This window comes from Schistocerca piceifrons, chromosome 8 (genome assembly GCF_021461385.2).
Source record: "Schistocerca piceifrons isolate TAMUIC-IGC-003096 chromosome 8, iqSchPice1.1, whole genome shotgun sequence".
In the NCBI taxonomy this organism is placed as follows: domain Eukaryota; kingdom Metazoa; phylum Arthropoda; class Insecta; order Orthoptera; family Acrididae; genus Schistocerca; species Schistocerca piceifrons.
In genome coordinates this window covers 2,346,828-2,365,711 of record NC_060145.1, presented here as the reverse complement: position 1 = coordinate 2,365,711, position 18,884 = coordinate 2,346,828, and the positions used below count along the sequence as shown (strand labels likewise).

The following is an 18,884-nucleotide window of genomic DNA, read 5'->3' as shown; positions in this document are numbered from 1 at the left end:
TCTGAGTGAACTAGCTCGAGGATTTCTGTGGATCTTGAGCTAGATCGTGGAAAAGGAAGTCTTGTTTGTTTTCCCTATAAGCAGATTGCATAGGGAGTATTTATTGTTCCCTTATATGAAATTCCACTAGCCAGACCATTACAAAGTGCATCCATAGCTTCAGAATGCAGATGACCTAGTCTTTTATGCCACAAGTCTGCACTATTTGCCTGCAATACGGATTTTGCTTCAAAATTTCGGTACATTCCGTTTGCCAATGACGCACCAGCAACCATATTTTTACATGCGTCGTAAATACGACAACCTTGTCTGTCAAATAAAATCGAATGACCTTTTTCCTACAATTTTACTAACAGGCAGTAGATTTTTGCTTAGCTGAGGCACAAACAGAATATCCTCTTCTTTGATTCTAGCTTTCTTGTTACCAGTGAGAATATCAACAAATGAAGATCCTATACCTTTTACGGGTAAGTTTTCATTATTTGCTATTAAAACTTGCGAGTCTGTCAATGCTTTAACACTATTTCCATTTCAAGGATATTTAAACATGTTCACTGATGCGCCTGAGTCTACGTACCATTCTGTCCGTGTACCTTTACCTGCAGCTGCTGTTGTGAGAAACGTCTGGTAGCTGACTGTCTTGGCCGAAGTTTTTTCGTCGTTTTTCTTCTTGCTGCGACAGTTTTTTGCCAGATGCCCTTACTTGTTGCAGTTACAGCACCTCGGACCCTTTTTGAATTTTACATCGCTCTTTTACTTGTTGACTCGCAGAACAGCATCGCTAATCGATTGTTTATTGCAAGCTTCATCGTTTATTTCTTGCAGTAATTTATTTTTTTTGTGGAGTTTCCTGAGATCGGTACGTTTGAATTTTCTAAAACCCATAACCATAGGCTTATATTCGTCTGGTAATCCTGCAAGCCGAATACATCCAATCCATTCTTCTTTGACTTCAAAATTCAAGCCATTTAATTTTTGTGACGCGGAAATTATCTTTGACATATATTCTTCTGCCGAAGAACAATTCTCCAGTCTGGTTGACAGTAACGTTTTTAATAGCCCTATCTTTCTGAAGAGACCTGAATCTTCGTAGACTTGTTTTAACTTGTCCCACGCTTCTTTTGGTTCAAATGGCTCTGAGCACTATGGAACTTTATATCTGAGGTCACCAGTCCCCTAGCACTTAGAATTACTTAAGCCTAACTAACCTAAGAACATCACACACATCCATGCCCGAGGCAGAATTCGAACCTGCGACCGTAGCGGTCGCGCGGTTCCAGACTGAAGCGCCCAGAACCGCAGGGCCTCACCGGCCGGCCAAGCTTCTTTTGCTGCAGATGTATTTTGCAAGTGAACATATATCGACGGATGGACGGAGAGTATAATTTTGGCTCTTGCTGTACAAACTTTAGTTGGATCCTGTACTTCGTTACTGACACATCCCCACAATTGTTCGTGTTTTAAATATGTTCGCATAGCAAACTACCAAGTACTGTAGTTTTCTCTTCCCATCAGTTTTTCGATCGTAGGCAATGAATTGGTATTTACTGGCACCATGAGTTCAGCGATTACGTCGCTCCAAATTACCGCGCGCTGCTGCTAATTTTCCCGAGCCGGTGATCTCGTAATTTTTTTTTTTAGGAAATTACGCCGATTTATAATTCTGGGCCCATAACCTGTTAGCAGAGTAATTTACGAGCTTTTTCTGATTGGAAAAATTTATTAATACATTAATTACACACATAAAGCTTCATACACGGAATAAAATGAATCATAGCGTCCGTTGTTGCCCATAGCAACACAAAAGATATTCAAACACCAGGGAGGCATAGATTCTAAAATCGCACACTTCAATTCTTCTGTTCTATATTCTTTCTGCTTTCTATCCTTTACCAGGTCTTCATCTACTTTACAGAAGCCCATTCTCTAATACCGTCAACCTCCTTACGTTCCTATCATTAAATGCAAGAACTGCAACGTATCTGGTAATTGTATCAGATGAAAATGTTGTTTTAGAGCATCGCTTCCATATGAGCGAATTTACAGACTCAATTGGATTCTGGGGTTTGTCATGAACACCCTGTTTTTAGAAGTTCAGGATCGGTCAGAAACCTGTAAGTGATCTCGACAACATCCAGGGTACAATTTGGAAGCCTCTCCTCGTGAATGTAGGGGCTGTTACCCCTTTCAGCTTGTAGATATTGAAGTGTCGCTTCAAAAAGTGGGCGTGGCAGGAAAGTCGCATCGCACGTTTAATTCTTTTTCAAGCACTTCGGATACGGTTTCATCATTGAAACTTTGGGAACTTACTGTCCATGAGCTCTACTGATAACTAAAAAATAAATTGAAAACTGACATTTTCGGTAAAATTCATGCATTTCCCCCTTTAATACGGCCCTGGCCTTCTTACACTGTCATGCGATGGCAGAAACCATGAACCGACAGCAATTTAGAGCTTACATTCCCAGCAGGCAAGTAAACGCTATGCACAAACAAACTGGTATTCCCATTCACTTTTTATACGTGATCATCTGTATCTTTTTAACAGCGCTTCATATGAACAACGTCAACAACATCAATAACATCACTAAATGTGTCATATCGAAGGCGTAAAACCGTACGTGAACCCAGTTTCCAGTATGCTTGGTGACTCGTGGACGTAGCCGGCAACTTGGCCCGCGGCTGCGGCGCCCTTGAGCAGCAGCTGGCAGAGTGTCTGCAGCGCGGCTTTCAGGCCTACTTCGAAGAGTGGACACGTGTAGACTACAAAGATTACAGAGTAGAGTGTTCCAGAGTTTTGGTTTTATAGATTGATGAGAACTTACATTGGAAGAAGCATATTACTGAGCTTCTCAGACATTTAATTTTAGTTACTTTTCCTCTTCGTTTAATTCCTTACCTTGGAAACAAACGAATAAGGCTCCTGACACATTTTCGTATTTCCACTCAATAACTGAATCGGTAGTTTGAAGCATGGAAGAAGCGCCAAAAAGTCGATTTTTTTTTCACCAAATATATGTTAGCGTATATTGTAAATGCGCGCTGTGGGCTACAAAAAAGGGAAGAAAAACCACTCTTATGCCGGCTTACTCGACTTGGAAATATTTGTTAGTTTGAAGACGGGGAGATATTCCACATTCGAGTTCGTTCACCCTCAACGCTGGTGATCATACCTGCTCTTCTTTTGCTTAAAACCTCGTGTTTGCTGTGCTTCAGAGTGTTGTTTGGTGTTTAATGTCGGACGTCTGACCTTAGATAGCCTTCATTAAAGGTAAATGAAGAGTAGTTTTTGATCAGGTAGCTGTTCTAGCTGTTCTAAAAGTGTGTTACTTCCCCGTTTCTAATGTGATGCCGTATTTTTCTTGTTGTAAGCCTACATTTCCTGACGAAGTATATAGCATGCTGACTGTGAAAAAAGAGATAACATGTTCCCTGTGATGAAAGTACGTCACTTCCGCAGTTACGCCTGCAGAGGACAGAACTGCAACACCGTCTCAGTGCCCTGTCCCTGTCTCCTTGGACTGGTTGACACTAGACGATTTACAGAGATATGGTAGTACTTCCCATTGCGAGAGCACTCATCTCTTCAGGGTGATCGCAATTTTGGGACTGCGAAAAGCAAAATCAGACCAATAGACAAAATTTAAACACCACAACAATACGCTGTTTTGATTTAATCGTCAAGGAAGACAGGATTCAATGTTACTCGAATTTCTGCTGAATGTACACCAGGTTTCAAGAACTGGTGGCCAATGTTTTACAAAAACGCAACGGAGTTCCTGGAAAAGCCCTCATGTTCTATTTCCAAGTGCAGTTAGTTCCAGTATTTCTTACCTGAAAGTTGTTTAACTATACCTGAGTTCATTGATGGTGTGATGAAAGATAGTTTATTACTGGAAAATAACAGTGCAACAGTAAAATCGTGCAATAGAAAAATTCCAGTGCAAGACGACATGATCCAGGCTGTACTCAAGATAGTTACGTAATTTCGTATGACTACAGACCATTTTGCCGGCCGGTGTGGCCGTGCGGTTAAAGGCGCTTCAGTCTGGAACCGCGTGACCGCCACGGTCGCAGGTTCGAATCCTGCCTCGGGCATGGATGTGTGTGATGTCCTTAGGTTAGTTAGGTTTAATTAGTTCTAAGTTCTAGGGGACTGATGACCTCAGAAGTTAAGTCGCTTAGTGCTCAGAACCATTTGAACCATTTTTACAGACCATTTTATGAGGAGGTGTTAATGTGACTAACAACAGCTACAGCATTTCATAGATAATCCTTTCAAAACGTGTGAGAAGTATAGACATTTCGTGTATATGGCGCATTATAAATGTTTTGTGAAAAACTATTTCTTACGTTATAATAAGATGTTTTGATGGCTAATTCATGATCAGTTTGAAGAATCGAACAAATCTTCGGTTTTTAATATAGTGATGCTTTCTTCAGATCAGTCTAATACGTCTTTCCAAGGTACTGAGATGGTAGGTTAGTGTACAGAATCTCATATAACAGCCTGGTTAAGACAAAATTAAAAATAAGAATAGAAGAAAGTTTTTTTGTACATCCCCACAAAAGGAGGTTTTGAAGTCGTTCACTCCTTCAAACTACCGATTCAGTTTTATAGGGTAACTCATGTCTTAGAACGAAGGTACTGGTTGCACAAAAGCGAGCAGTAAGAATAACATGTGATGTTTATGCACGAACGTCATGTAGGGTCCTCTTCAAGGTGTTAGGCATTTTACTGCGCCATCACAGTACATGAGTTTGCTAATGAAATTCGTCATAGGTAATCTATTACAATTTGAGAAGAATAATGATGGCTATACCTACAACACCAGAGGAAAAAAATTACTTTTATTACCCATTATTAAAGCTGTCCTTGGGGCAGAACGGAGTTCAATATGCAGCAACAAAAGTCTTTAATCATTTGCCAAATATCATAAAATGCCTTACAGGTAGCAAAGCAAGTTTTAAATCTAACTTAGTCATTTCTCCTGGACTACACCTTCTATTCCATTGAGAATTTCCACTTAATAAAGGAAAAACCTATGCCATATAACTGTAACTCAGGCCCTGCAGCAATGTTGAAGCCGTAGTGTAGTTAACAGCGTCATGAACTTAAAAAGTAAACGTAGCGGGTCTCGTGTAGTTACTTCCAAATTTTTTTCACCTTTTGTTTCCTAAAGGATTCTGTGTATTTCTTATTAATTTAATGAAATATTATCTGCAATAGTCGATGTTATTTATAATAAATAAAGTACGTGCTGCGATTCTTGTTGCACTCGCCAACGACTGGAATCTTTCCCCAATGACCATAAATCATAACGTATTGCCGGTCTATGTCAGAAGTTAAACACAAGTTAGATACTGAAGTTTTTGATAGTACGTAGCTTTGTGTAAAATGTGTATACCTATCTATTCGCTCCATGGGCTGCCTCATGTTTGTATTTTCCCGGTAAATACCTTTTTCAGTGATGGTAAGCAACTTCGAGAAAAATCTCTTCATTTCTAATGAAATCACGAAACGAAATCTTGAAACCTAGATGAAGTGCGTTACGTCAGAGTGATAATAGTGAACACAACACCGAGAATATGGTTATTATGCATGCGTAGGCTTTACCTGTACTCAATATAAAATCGAAAATGAGATGGAGATTCAATAGAGCTAACGAATATGTTCCTCTAGTATGTATCTCAGATCGCTGTACAGCGTTATGTCGTGTTTCTCTACCAGCAGTTCTCTGTTCAAGACCTCGACGAGAATCCTCTATGCGATTTCCTCCGCTGTTCTCCGACAATCGCTAACAGAGTTAACGCAGCTATTTTACTTGCGTCCATTGTCGTAAAGAAACTGTCTGATTTGCTCTCCAGATGCAGCCAAGAACTGCCGCCGGTCAGCGCTGCGGTCGCAATTCACGCTAAGGAGCACTTTGTGTTCCGTGAGATGTTGCAGATCGTTTCAGAGCGTGCAGCGGCCACGGCGCAAACCACGTCTGGCGCGCTTCACGATGTGAAACACGTCCCGTGTGAGAACGACTTAAAGAGTACCGTGACAGCTGCCTGTCGATCGTTACTGAAGTGTCCCCAGCTGCCGACATCCTTGCCCGTTCCAGCTGCGACGGGAAGTCTATTGCGTTCTGCTTCTCTGTGCCGAGCACAAAACTAGATCGGGTGTACCCCCACCAAACGAGGTGGAGGCGTTACTAGTAAACTCGCAGGATGGGGGCTCGAGATCTCGTCCGACCATCCAGATTCAGCCCACCCGCAGCTCCCGTAAACAGCCGAGTCCTGCATCTGTGTCTCCATACACACTCCACAAGTCACTGTGCAGTAAGTATCTGAAGATAATTCGTGTAGCATCTGCGAGTTCCTGCCTATTCCATTTGCGTACTGTGCGGGGGAAAACGACAGTTTGTACAATTGGTTAGAGCCCTCATTCTCTGATTTCACTGATGTGGTCTGTATGCGAGATATACGATGTGGTCAGTGGTACGGAGCATTATTCCCTTAAGCTCCTTCCCTTTTAGACCAAAATCGACTGGAGGCGCCCGATTAACCACGGAAGATCCGCTACACTTGGCAAACTGGATGTGCTTTTTAGATCCGCTTAAGCGGAGTTCAGGATGATTCTTCGCCTCACATCTACATTTACGACTGTACTCTTCAAGCCACCGTGCAGTGAATGGCGGAATCGTTCCCCGGAAGAACGATTGTTAGTAAGCTTTCCGTGTGGGTTCGATTCTCTCTATTTCGTCGTCATCATCGGTTCGCGATATATACATAGGGTGAAGCAACATGTTGATTGACTCTTGTAGGAACGCATGTTCTGGGAACTTCAACCGTAAATCACACTGTGATCCAGCGTGCTTCATTTGCAGCGTCTGCCTCAGGTAAATAGCTCATGAGCAGCTGCAGTCCACACGATTCTGAGACAAATGGTATATACGACATTTCTCCCAAAAAAAGATACCTGTGGTTGTAATTAAAGTGCATCTACTCACAGATGTCCACCGTTGGCTGTAATTATCACGAGGCCGCGGAACTTGGTAGATATCCTAATGCGGTAATGCGGAACCGATGTACACTGAAAAAAAAAAAATGTTCCAAATTTGGCCACCAGGTGCAGATCTGGCGCTGTGAATGTAAGATAGGCGTATACAAATGCTTCCACATGCAATAGATTAGAAACGGGACGTGCACAGAAGTGGTCAGACGAGTGAGAAAGGCATAATGTTGATTTTATTATTAACAGCCACTTACGCAGTTCGTTCAATATTAGTACCGGAGACGTCGATCAGATAATGTACACGTCCAGATTTGCACCTGGTGTCCAAAATTGGAACTGATTTTTTTCCAGCGTTAATAGATTCCACATTAACTCGTTGGCATATCTACCAATGTTCGCTAACGTACGATAATTACAGCCCACACTGGACCTCCATGAGTAGCTGCACTTTTAAAATCCCTGATAAAAATGAAAGTTTTCAATCACCAAAGGCTCGACAGGTGCAGGGCATATAATTGGACCCGAAGAAGAACAAGACGACGATGATGGTGAATTTCTTTTTAATTCTGGCAAAGATATTTTTCTTTTGTCTTCCGCCACGGATTACTTAAGAAACGTGCTTCATCGTTGTTAAGATCTTATATATCAACGCAAATAATAATTAAATGTTTCCTTATCTGTTGCAGGTAAGATGTGGTTCATACCAGGGAACTCGCGGAGCTAGGTGCGTTCCCTTCATTCCATCTCGCTTGTTATAGGAGGCGTGAGGTGCTGGTAAGTAACGACCTTCTTTTTATAGCAGAGAACTTAAACAGAGTGGAAGGACTACCGTAGATCCTAACTTTCAGGCTCTGTGATGAGTATGCTCCAATGGTTTAGTGTCCAGTAAATGTTGAGGATTTTCCAGCTGACGTGTTTGTTGCCATAGCAGTGGATAGCTCTGGATTAATGTGCTCTACTTATTACCGTACGGGTTGCTTATTGCCTGGTCGTCTTTGCTGTACTGAGGACTGTTGTTCAGAACAGGTGTGAACATCCTGATGTCCTTAGCTGGTTGCAAAAGAGATTACGCAAGTGAAGTATCGCAACGATTTCTTTAGTCTGTAGAAGAGACCCATAAAAGAGGTAGCGCAATAACGCACATTAAAATTCGATGTTGCCGACAGCTAAGATGTTAGAGAATGAGCAAAGTTTAACTGAGAAATTATTTACCTAATTTCCTAGAGTCATTCAAAGGAAACAAGGAAACAATAAATAACAAGTACCAAGGAGATATTTCAAAATGTTTTCTACAGAGCAGGACTACAGTGGCTTGTCAGTACATCTACATCTACGTGATTACTCTGCTATTCACAATAAAGTGCCTGGCAGAGGGTTCAATGAACCATCTTCATGCTGTCTCTCTACCGTTCCACTCTCGAACGGCACGCGGGAAAAAACGAGCACTTAAATTTTTCTGTGCGAGCCCTGATTTCTCTTATTTCATCGTGATGATCATTTCTCCCTGTGTAGGTGGGTGCCAACAGAATGTTTTCGCAATCTTGTTTCATGAAGAAAGAAACAGAACTAACGTTTTCCAAATATTGGACCACTGTTGCTGGTGAATGAATTCTCCGTGGCCGTATATCAGAAGCCCATCACAACTGTCACCTATGTTATTACCATTTGACCAGATGATTAACAGGACTTTGCGAGAGAGTTATGTACCACCATGAGAAGTGCAAGGAAGTGTGTTAAATGTTTGACAGTGCATGTTTGCTGCTTATTATTATTTTTGACTGTTCTTAATGACGTACTAATTTTACAAACTTGATACTGGAATAATGTAGTCACGAAACACCTGTTATAAATCACATATTTTGGACGACAGGTGGATGAAACCTCCGTATTTCGTAGTGCTAGAACACAGTATACATTCTAAAACCCTACCACAAATCGATGTAAAGCATGAATAGCCGCCTTTTGCACCGGACGTGCAGACAGAGTGTCAGAGAGGTTCTGGATGCGGGGCCAGGCCGGCTCCAGTGCACTCACCCTCTGCGCCAGGTTCCTCGGCTGAAGATCCGTGGCGCCAAAAGCCCGAACGAACTGATCGCTCAGATTACCGTTTGGGTTTAAATCCGGGGAATTTGGTAGCCATGAGGTTGCGGTAAATTCAGCCTGGTGCTCTTCGAAGCACGCACGTACACTGCGAGCTGTGTGACACGTTGCATTGTCCTGTTGGTAGATCCCATCGTGCCGAGGAAAAAAAAATGCGTGTAGCTGTGGGGATGGTCCCTGAGGATAGATTCGTTCTTTTGTTGATCCATCGTGCCTTCCAGAATAGCATCATCCAGGGAATGCCGTGAAAACATTCCCCAGTCCATAATGCTGCCTCTTCCAGCCTGGCCTCTCACGACGGCTGTCTGCCCGATGGAGCATGAAACGTGATTCATGTGGAAAGACCGCCTGCCGTCAGTTAGTGAACGGCCAGTTGCGGTGTCGGCGTGCAGATTCCATCCCTCGTCGCCGATGGACGGAAGTCAGCACGGGTGCACGGACCAGGCGCCTGCTGTAGAGGTCCGTACGCAGCAGCGTTCGCTGAACGGCCGTTGGGGAGGCACTGCTGGTAGCCCACTGGTTCATCTGTGCCGTCAGTTGCTCAACAGTTGCACCTCTAATCGCCCGTACACATCTCTGAAACTGTAATTCGCCCATATCATCTATGGTCCATGGTAGCCGTGGGACGTGCAAATTGTTTACTAACTTAGCCGTTATAGAAATGCTTCACCCTTCGCTCGGAAGCCATTAATCGTGTCCTTTTGGACGTCAGATAAATAGCTCCGTTTCCGCATTATGACAACGGCTGCAGTGTTTTTCGCGTCCCCCGAGACGCTGTATGTACCCTCTACGGCTAGTGTTGCCGCCGGTCGTCTTGTGTGTGGTTATTCCACGTCGAATATCCGTGGTGGTCACATGAATGTGACTAAATCATTTATTTATTATAAAAAGTGTAACGGGAACGTCACATAATGACACAAATACGGCGAAAACGCCGGCCGGAGTGGTCGAGCGGTTCTAGGCGCTACAGTCTGGAGCCGCGCGCCCGCTACGGTCTCAGGTTCCTGCCTCTGGCATGGATGTGTGTGATGTCCTTAGGTTAGTTAGGTTTAAGTAGTTTTAAGCTCAGTATCCTATCACTTACAACACACATATTTACACGTTTCAGTCTCGGTCGTGACTTTTGCAGACGCTTAACCACCGTTATGCACTTGCCTCCCCCTGCTCGCTTCTGATTGGTCGATCTCAATATCTAATAAAACATTAAAATGTCAAACTTCTCTCATAAAAATTATTAAAGTTATTGAAATTATTGAACGATTGTTATCTGCACAAACAAGGCCACCGGTACGGTTGGAAGTTAAAATTTAATAGTAATCTGCAAAAGCAAATTGTGAGCGGTGTGCGGCTTGGTGCCCCGTCCGAACGTTTACTTCCAATTGCTCCTGCATAGGGAGCCTCTCGAATGTTCCGTCTTCCCACACTACGTGACCATCTGGCGTCGGGTGGTGTGAGGTCAGCTACCGATTACCAGCTACTGATGCAGCTTCGCATAAATGCCGCAACATGTTACACGAGACAAGACGTTGTACGAATCATGTCGAGAGCTTACGGAAGACTAGCACAACTTGTAAGGTCTAAGCGCCTCTGCTCCTGAAGGATTCTTCGCCTCTTCCTGGACGTGAATCCTGTCCGAAACTGGTGCCAGACCCCTCGCGTCCACAGGGGGCAGTGCACGCCAGCAGGTGGGCGGCCCTGGCCACGTACCAGCCACTGGTGACTACGTGGCACACTGATCACCAGCCGTAGAGAAAAAGCTCTACCAAACCAGCAGCCGGCCGCGTGGAACGGTGCCGGCCGGTGGCAGGACAGTCCCAGCAGTAGCAGAGTCATGGTCGAGCCAGTTGTCACGTGTTGTGAGCTCACAGTGAATGAGCTGTCTGCACAATTTGTCAGTAAGCGAAGCCGAAATGACGAGGGAACGGTCAGATTTCTCTTACCGAAACCTAGCGTCATTTATTTTCCACTTGTGATTAACGGCGTACAAAGTCCACATGTCAACATTCACCTCCCAATATAATCACGCCCCGTGCTTGAAACTGAAGGATCGATACTCCCAATGATGTTGCATTGCCCACTGAAGAGGAATATCGGTTTGTAAAGATAGCTAATATCCGGTTATTGTGGCTCTTTCTTACACACGAGTCAGGACATTGTATTGTGTGGTATTGTATCGTATTCTATGTTAACCGGGGGCCTAGAAACGACGGAGAGGCTCCGTCCCCGCCGCAGCCGCAGTGGTCCACAACACCACGACGACTACCGCAGTCCACTTCACCCCTCCGCTGCCCCTCACCGAACCACTCTTTCAGGGTCATTGTGCGGTTCGGCCCCCGGTGGATACCCCCCTCCTTGGATCTTCCAAAAATATTCTGTACATGCAATATCGGTGGCAGCTGAATATTTGCTCAAAAAACTTTCTAAAAGTAGACCATGAGTGACAAAAATTAAGTTTCGATATGAAAAACCTGACCGTTTCTTTCGGAGACAAAAGTGAGAAATGTTTGCAGACTCCCAGAACGTTGTTTTCTAACGGACTTCTGCAACGCGACTGTACGCAAGCACGGCGGTCGCGTTTATACACACACACACACACACACACACACACACACACACACACACACACACACGCACGCACGCACCACCACCACAGCCCCAAAAAGCCGCGTAAACAGCGTTGACAAATCGTCGTCATCATCACATTCTTCTTTTTCTTTCTCTCCTCCTCCTCCTCCTTCTCCTTCGCGGGTTGTGCTAGCTGGTCCATACGAGTTCAACACTCCACCACTTTCTGGAGCGTTCCACACAGGATCTTCCTGATGGGGCATAACGTACAGCTGATTCTGGTTCACTATTCTTAACCACTCTCAACACATGTGAGAACTACGCGGTGGCTCATTGAGACCAGAGCCCGAATCAGTTGTAGGATTTCATATTGCTTATCGCTTGTTTGACCCCTGTCAATGGTTTTTTATATCTGAAAAATGCGGAGTTGCCTCGTGGTCCGGAGTTCATTTTGAACTACAGTTTCTCCAATAACTGTCTCGGTAAGTCAGTTCAGACATCGGAGGAAGGTAATACTACCACGTTTTGGTAGACACTGCTATGTTCAAACCACCTTTCGAGTTGAGGACGACATTCCTTAGTTTAAGCACTTACGAAATTTGTGTTATTCTCTGATACACTCATTTCTTATGTGGTCAATTTCTGAAGCAGCCATTAACGGCACGAAGGACCCCCCCTCCCACCACTTGCATCTGAGAATGCAGTTTTGTATTTTAGCTACTATTAAGGATAACTGTAACCTCTACTAGGCACGTACGTGACTTAACATTCCAGTTATCTGAAGTGTGTGCCGTATTTTAATATCAAATTAGCGATCTTAATTTTTAATTGAAATGCCGTTATATCTTTCAGAAATTTTGTTTTGCTTATGAACTGATTTCTGGAGATGATCTTTGGGGCATATGAAATCTCCTGGTCGCCTGAGAATAACAGGACACTTAACTTTCTTCATTATTTCACAATTATATATTCCAAAGAAAGATGATATTACAGGAGAAAGTTTAGAAAAGAGGAAAATATAACGTAAAAGTAGAGCCAGATTGTCACTTAAGCTACTAATTCAAGGGAAATATAGTTTTTCTTAGCAACTCTCATAAATTATCTGATCATTCATATTCAGGAATTGGAAATTGTTAACAGTACCTAGTAAGGGAGGATTGCTGTTTATAAACACACATGTTACAGTGTGTGCTTACTCGTGGTCACTTCACAGTTATCATTCTGATACCGTAAATAGTAAACAATAATAGATTACCAGCAATCAATGACGAAGAAGTAACTTTTAAGATACTAGTAGTTTTGCTTCTAATTGAGTTTTTTTCGTTTATTGACAACTGAATCACAAATAAAGTGCAACTGAAATACATTCTGCAGGAATAGGTTCTAAAAGTTTCATTTTCCTGTTCTTTTGGTGAGAGGGTGTCAGTAAATGGATCACCAAGAAAACGTACATATGGAAGACACGAACCAAAGAAGGGGCAGGATGGTGTGACATGTATTAAGACGTCAGGCAATCACTTATAGGGCACTACATGGAGCCGTAGACGGGGAAAATTGGAGGGAACATAGAGACTGAAGCATACAGAACGAATAATAAAAGACGTCGGGTGTAAGTGTTACTCTGAGAGAAAGAGCTTGGCGAAATTGTGGCGGGTCGCGTCACACTAGTGCGGTTAACTGGCGTGTAAATCAGAACACCTGACTCCTTCGGCTGTCCGTCGTGGTATCATAAAAAACGTGTCATATAGAGAAGGAGGTACATTTAAGTTTAGATGAAGTCGGGGATTCTTCCAGCAAACGTACTTTATACGAGAGTATTATCACGTTTCTAATCGAAAAATATTGATTTAATTATGTCTCAACTGAGATTGGATATGTAGTAGTTTTTTAAAGAGCGTAGGAGCAGAGTCAATGTAGCTCGTGTAGGCGGTTCTAGAAATAGACTCCTCATCCCATGTGCGGGATTCAAAGAAAGGACTCTAAACCGAGACTACAGAGGCCGTCTGTTTGAAATTTCCTCGCTCCCTATTGAAACGGAACCACTCGCACGCTACGACTGAAATGGAGCGAAAGCTCCTCTTGCGCGAAAACCATTGCTTGACCAGCACGACATCAAGCCAGTCAGAAGTCATATGAGAAAAAGGAGGAAAATAAAAACAAAGAGCTTGAACGCATTACTTACGACGTGGTAGACGTAACACTATTTACCTGTGTCCTATAAATTTCCGCGCTGTTGGCTGCACAGACGTATTAGTTGAAGTGGAGGACTGCACATGTACTCATATGGGAAATACAATTTTTTTTTTTGTATCAGTTACAATTAGAGTTGCACTGCATTAAAACTACGGTTCGCTAGTTTTGGTTCACTACATAAATGAGGTAGTAAATGCTAGAATTACCTGTAGTATTCGTAAGGATAGAAACACAAAAGAATGCGTAACAGAAAAACTCGGAGCCGACGCCTTCTTTGTTTTTTTATTTCTCCATTGTGTATTTGTGTATTTTATACCCTTACACAGTATAAATGGCATTTTATAAGTAACAAAAATTAATTCTGCGCTTTTCTGTAACCAAAGCAATTACTTTTGATGCAGGTACAGCTTATATGCAGAAACATAATATTTTTTTTGTTATTTTGTACTTAATAGTACATTTTTAATCACTATCAAAGAGAAGAGTTTCCTGTTATTATTGATAAATGCGAAAGTTGTTTATGAATGACAAACATGTTTTGTATAAATGCGACGAAGTATTTAAGTGATGTATGATACATATTTTTGTTCCGCGTTTTTTTGTTTTATCTTTTTGTTTTGTTTTCTCACGCTACGTGATAAATCTGTATCGTTTTCTTTATTTTTACTACAACATTCGTCTGTTTCACGTTACAGACAGACAATTTCCAAATAAAATTTGAATTTAACATTGACAATTTCAGTTTTGCTGTAAATAATGTTCATTCTTAAGTAACAGCCTGGAGGATAACAATGGAGAACAATTTTCGCTAGGTCGCCGGCCTTTCATATACCCTCACTCAGTTTCAAGTCGGTTCAGCGCTTCTGCTTTTTAGGGGAATCTAGTAAGACACTGTCGCATACGTAAGGAAAGCGATCGTAATGAGGTAACGACCGATAGGTATGCAACACACCTGACGTATAGGCAGTGCGTGTAAGATCTTAACTGACCAAAGCCACAAGGAGAGCTACAGTAGTCTACGTTCGCTTATCGTAGTCTTTGGTATCGTACGCTAGTCTTATAGCTAGATAGAACATCCCAGGCCGTCAGTGAGAGAGTTTGTTACATTCACGGCCCAGTATTCCATTTTGTATGTAAAACATGCGATTCTAGCAATTCAGCATCTTGTTTATTGCACAGCCTTGGACACAATGATATTGCAAATTGTTTTAATATCGGAACGAGTTTCGCAGAGACATTATTCGAATCCATAACAGCTAGTTGTGTAACAACTTTTTACAGATTTGTAATTTCTTGTAAAGGAAGAGGCATCCAGTGGTAGTAAGGCGAATGCGTCATCATACGAGTGCAATTCACGAGATGTCTGCGCGCTTCGAGAAACAAACGGTGTACAGGGACGGGCGTTGCTCAGGCGGCGATGGCCCCCCAGTCCTGCTTGATCATGTCGGCCCCCTTCTCGCCGATCATCACGACGGGGGCGTTGATGTTGGCAGTGACGATGGTGGGCATGACGGAGGCGTCGACGACGCGCAGCCGCTGCACGCCGTGCACCCGGAGGCGCGCGTCCACGACGGCGGCGGGGTCGGTGTGGGGGCCCATCTTGCAGGTGCCCACCGGGTGGTAGATGGTGGTGGCCAGCGTGCGCACCACGCACGCCCAGTGTTCGTCCGTCTCCCAGGCGAGGTGCTCGCAGCCCGGCACTGGCTCGCGGCTCATCTCCACCTGCACAGCGGCACCACAACACGCAGTCACACAGCGGACATTTAATTGGTCATTTGTTTTTTGCAGGTACTAGCACACTGGGTGTTAAGTGTATGAGCGCAGGCGTTGTGATGACTGGCGCCTTAATATGTACCCACTTCAGTATGGTAATTGTTTTTTCTCTGCATCTGTCTGCCCACAAACACGTCACATGATTTACTGCCTGATGTCTTCTGCACGGTCGGAACTGCACCACTAAGTGGACTACACCTGTCAGTACAAACTAACTGTTTTGTGTCCAAGTGTCCACACTTCGACACTTGACCTGTTGCCCAGGAGAAAATAAGTATTAATGGCTTGCTCTACCCACATATACTTGGAGATACTAACCAACCTAAAAACATTCTACAGCTATAATTATTAGCCTGCAAGTAAAGTTAATACTGATGTAATGTTACGATACTGCAGTGCCTATGTTGTTAAGAAAAACGAGGCAATGTTCCTTCAGAAATGCACAGATATCCAAAGGAACAGGCACTGCGGCGACAACAGCCGTTACGAAATACGAGACACGTCTTCACTGTTGCGAGTACTAGTATCCGTCAGCTGTACAAGCGAGTGATGAGAGTGAAAACTTTTGCCGGCCTGGGATCTGAACCCGTATTTCCGGCTTTACGAGAGCGGTCGCCTTAACCGCCTGTACCATGACAGTACACTAATCGTGGCCCAGACCTGAGCTTCAATACATCGTCGTTCCTGCGTCACAACATGTACGCTAAGTAATTCAGAGGAGGACAGTTTAATTGAAAGTCGCTACCTCGTGTCAGCAGATTAACGTGATACTGATGCGTATCTGAAGGAATATTGCATTGTTCTTCTTAAAAGGAAAGCGTCTGCAATATCGTTTTTACCCCCTGATACCAGGCAGCGACTTTCAATTAAAATGTCCTCCCCTATACACAATTTACGTAATGTGTATACGAGAACAGGTTGTAACACAAGGACGACATATGGAAGTTCGGGTCTGGCCACGAATCGTGCACGAATAGCCAAAGTTTTTAAGGTGATCTCTCTGTAAAGCGGAAATTCTGGGTCCGGGTCCTGGTCTCACACAAATTTTCGTTGCCGTCATTCTCTTATACAGCTGATGATTGTTCGTATCCGTAACAACGAATGTATCTCATGTGACGTAATGTTGTTCAGTACACTGTTCTCAGCCAGCAATAAAAACATGTGCACTTATACCCCTAACACCCTGTATGTCTGCAACTCTCGTACACACTGACACAGCCGCGCAGAGTGGCCACGCGGTCTGAGGCGCCATGTCACGGATTGCGCGGCCCTCCCGCCGGAGGTTCGAGTCCTCCCTCAGGCATCGGTGTGTGTGTGTGTGTGTGTGTGTGTGTGTGTGTGTGTGTGTGTTGTTCTTAGCATAGCAAGTTAATTATAGTAGTGTTTAAGTCTAGGGACCGATGACCTCAGCAGTTTGGTCCCTTAGGAATTCGCACACATTTGAACGTTTCGAACACACTGATATTCCCCACGCCACAGTACTGCAGCAATCCGCTACAGGAGCCAAAACAAAATGCTGCATAAAGTGGACTTTTGTACGGTAATTTGTTTTCTACATTGAATGGCAACAATGCTGCAACAATCCATACAGTGTAGGTGGAAGTGTATGTCGACAATGTACCATCATATCACACAGCAGATGAGTGGCGCAGATCTTTCCAGAGTGGTCAAGTAAATCTGAATGATGAAGAATGAGATGGCAGAACACCCTTCCGTGAACAACGAGGAACTGCAAGAGGAGCGCAAGCTCTGGTGAGCGAAGACCGGTGTACCACAATCGAGGCGATAGTGGAAAAAGTGAAAATCAGTCACAGATCAGTTGTAAACACCTTACACACCGTTTTGAATTTGATGAAGGTCGTCAAACCTATGCAGCACTGGAAATGTGGCAACTCTGTCAGGCTAAGTACAAGTGCTGGGAGTATCGCTGTAATTCGAGGCAAAGGAGCGAAGCAAGCAGTGGACTTAGGAGTACTCACCACTTCCTGAACGGGCCATGACCCAACAGTCTTCCGAGAGACTGAAAGATTGCTTTTTTGGGACTGGTGTGGTGGCAACAAATTATGCTCGTGAGGGGTAAGTGTGTCACCATTAGGGGTCAATATGTAGAGGACTACACCGTCACCAAGTTTAATGGAGGCAGCTTGATATTTTTGAGATGATACTTAAAGCTTCGTGACTACATATTGTATGCATGATGTCATGGGGAATTACACTTGTAAGGGAACTGCAAACGTGTTCACACAACTTTAAAAAATAGTTTTGGCGTTGGCCATAAGTAATCACTTTCGATCTATTTCTCATTTTCGTTCGAATAGTCATCATACAAGCTGACACTACATGCCGAAGTGTCACGTGGAAATTATGAGATCAAGGGACTGATGACTTCAGATGTTAAGTCCCATAGTGCTCAGAGCCATTTGAACCATTTTTGAACCTTCTTGCTTCCCATAGTTGAAGGGCAAGTCGGGAATGGCGACTGCAACATTCAGCATGATCGAGCACCTTTTCATAATGCAGGCCTGTGGCGGTATGGTTACACGACAATAATATCCCTCTAATGGAGTGGCCTGCACAGAGTCCTGACCTGAATCCTACAGAAAATCTTTGGGATGTTTTGGAACGCCGACTTCGCGCCAGGCCTCACCGACCGACATCAGTACCTCTCCTCAGCGCAGCACTCCGTAAAGAATGGGCTGCCATCCCCCAAGAAACCTTCCAGCACCTGACTGAACGTATGCCTGCGAAAGTGGAAGCTGTCATCAAGGCTAAGGGTGGGCCAACACCATATTGAATTCCAGCATTGCCGATGAAGGGCGCCACGAACTTTTAAGTCATTTGCAGCCAGGTGTCTGGATACTTTTAAACACATGTCTGGGTTCTCCTCCCAAAGCCTTTGATCAATTTCAACCAAATTTACCACATAAACACGAGACCTCACAACTATCAGCACTGTGGGGTTGATAATCTCCTGGCTCCATAAGGAGTGTAGATATGGGAAGAAACGTGTTTTCTCAGTCTGTGGTGTACAGGCTGCCCTGCACAAAAGGTGTATTGTGTGAAAACGGTATCTTCCTGTCAAATCAAAACTGCTTTGCAGTTACACCTATATGTAAGTGACATGAAACGGTTTCCTGGGCTCTGGCATGTAGGCTGCCTTGTATGAGAGGTACTTTGTGTGGTAGTAGTATGAGCCAGCTTCATCGACCTTTGCCCTGCACATTGGCAGCAAATAAATGATTTTCAAGCC

The 18,884-nt window shown here is 43.7% G+C and overlaps 1 protein-coding gene across 1 annotated transcript in view; it reads right to left on the bottom strand.

Annotated features, from left to right (window-relative positions):
* Positions 1 to 15,007: 15,007 nt before the first annotated feature.
* Positions 15,008 to 18,884, bottom strand: part of LOC124711473 (glucose dehydrogenase [FAD, quinone]-like) — a 42,386-nt gene continuing 38,509 nt past the window's right edge. Inside the window, exon 8 of the mRNA XM_047241579.1 lies at positions 15,008 to 15,583. Within this exon, the coding sequence (XP_047097535.1) occupies positions 15,269 to 15,583 (315 nt within the window). The 3' untranslated portion in view covers positions 15,008 to 15,268. The remainder of the gene's footprint in view (positions 15,584 to 18,884) is intronic.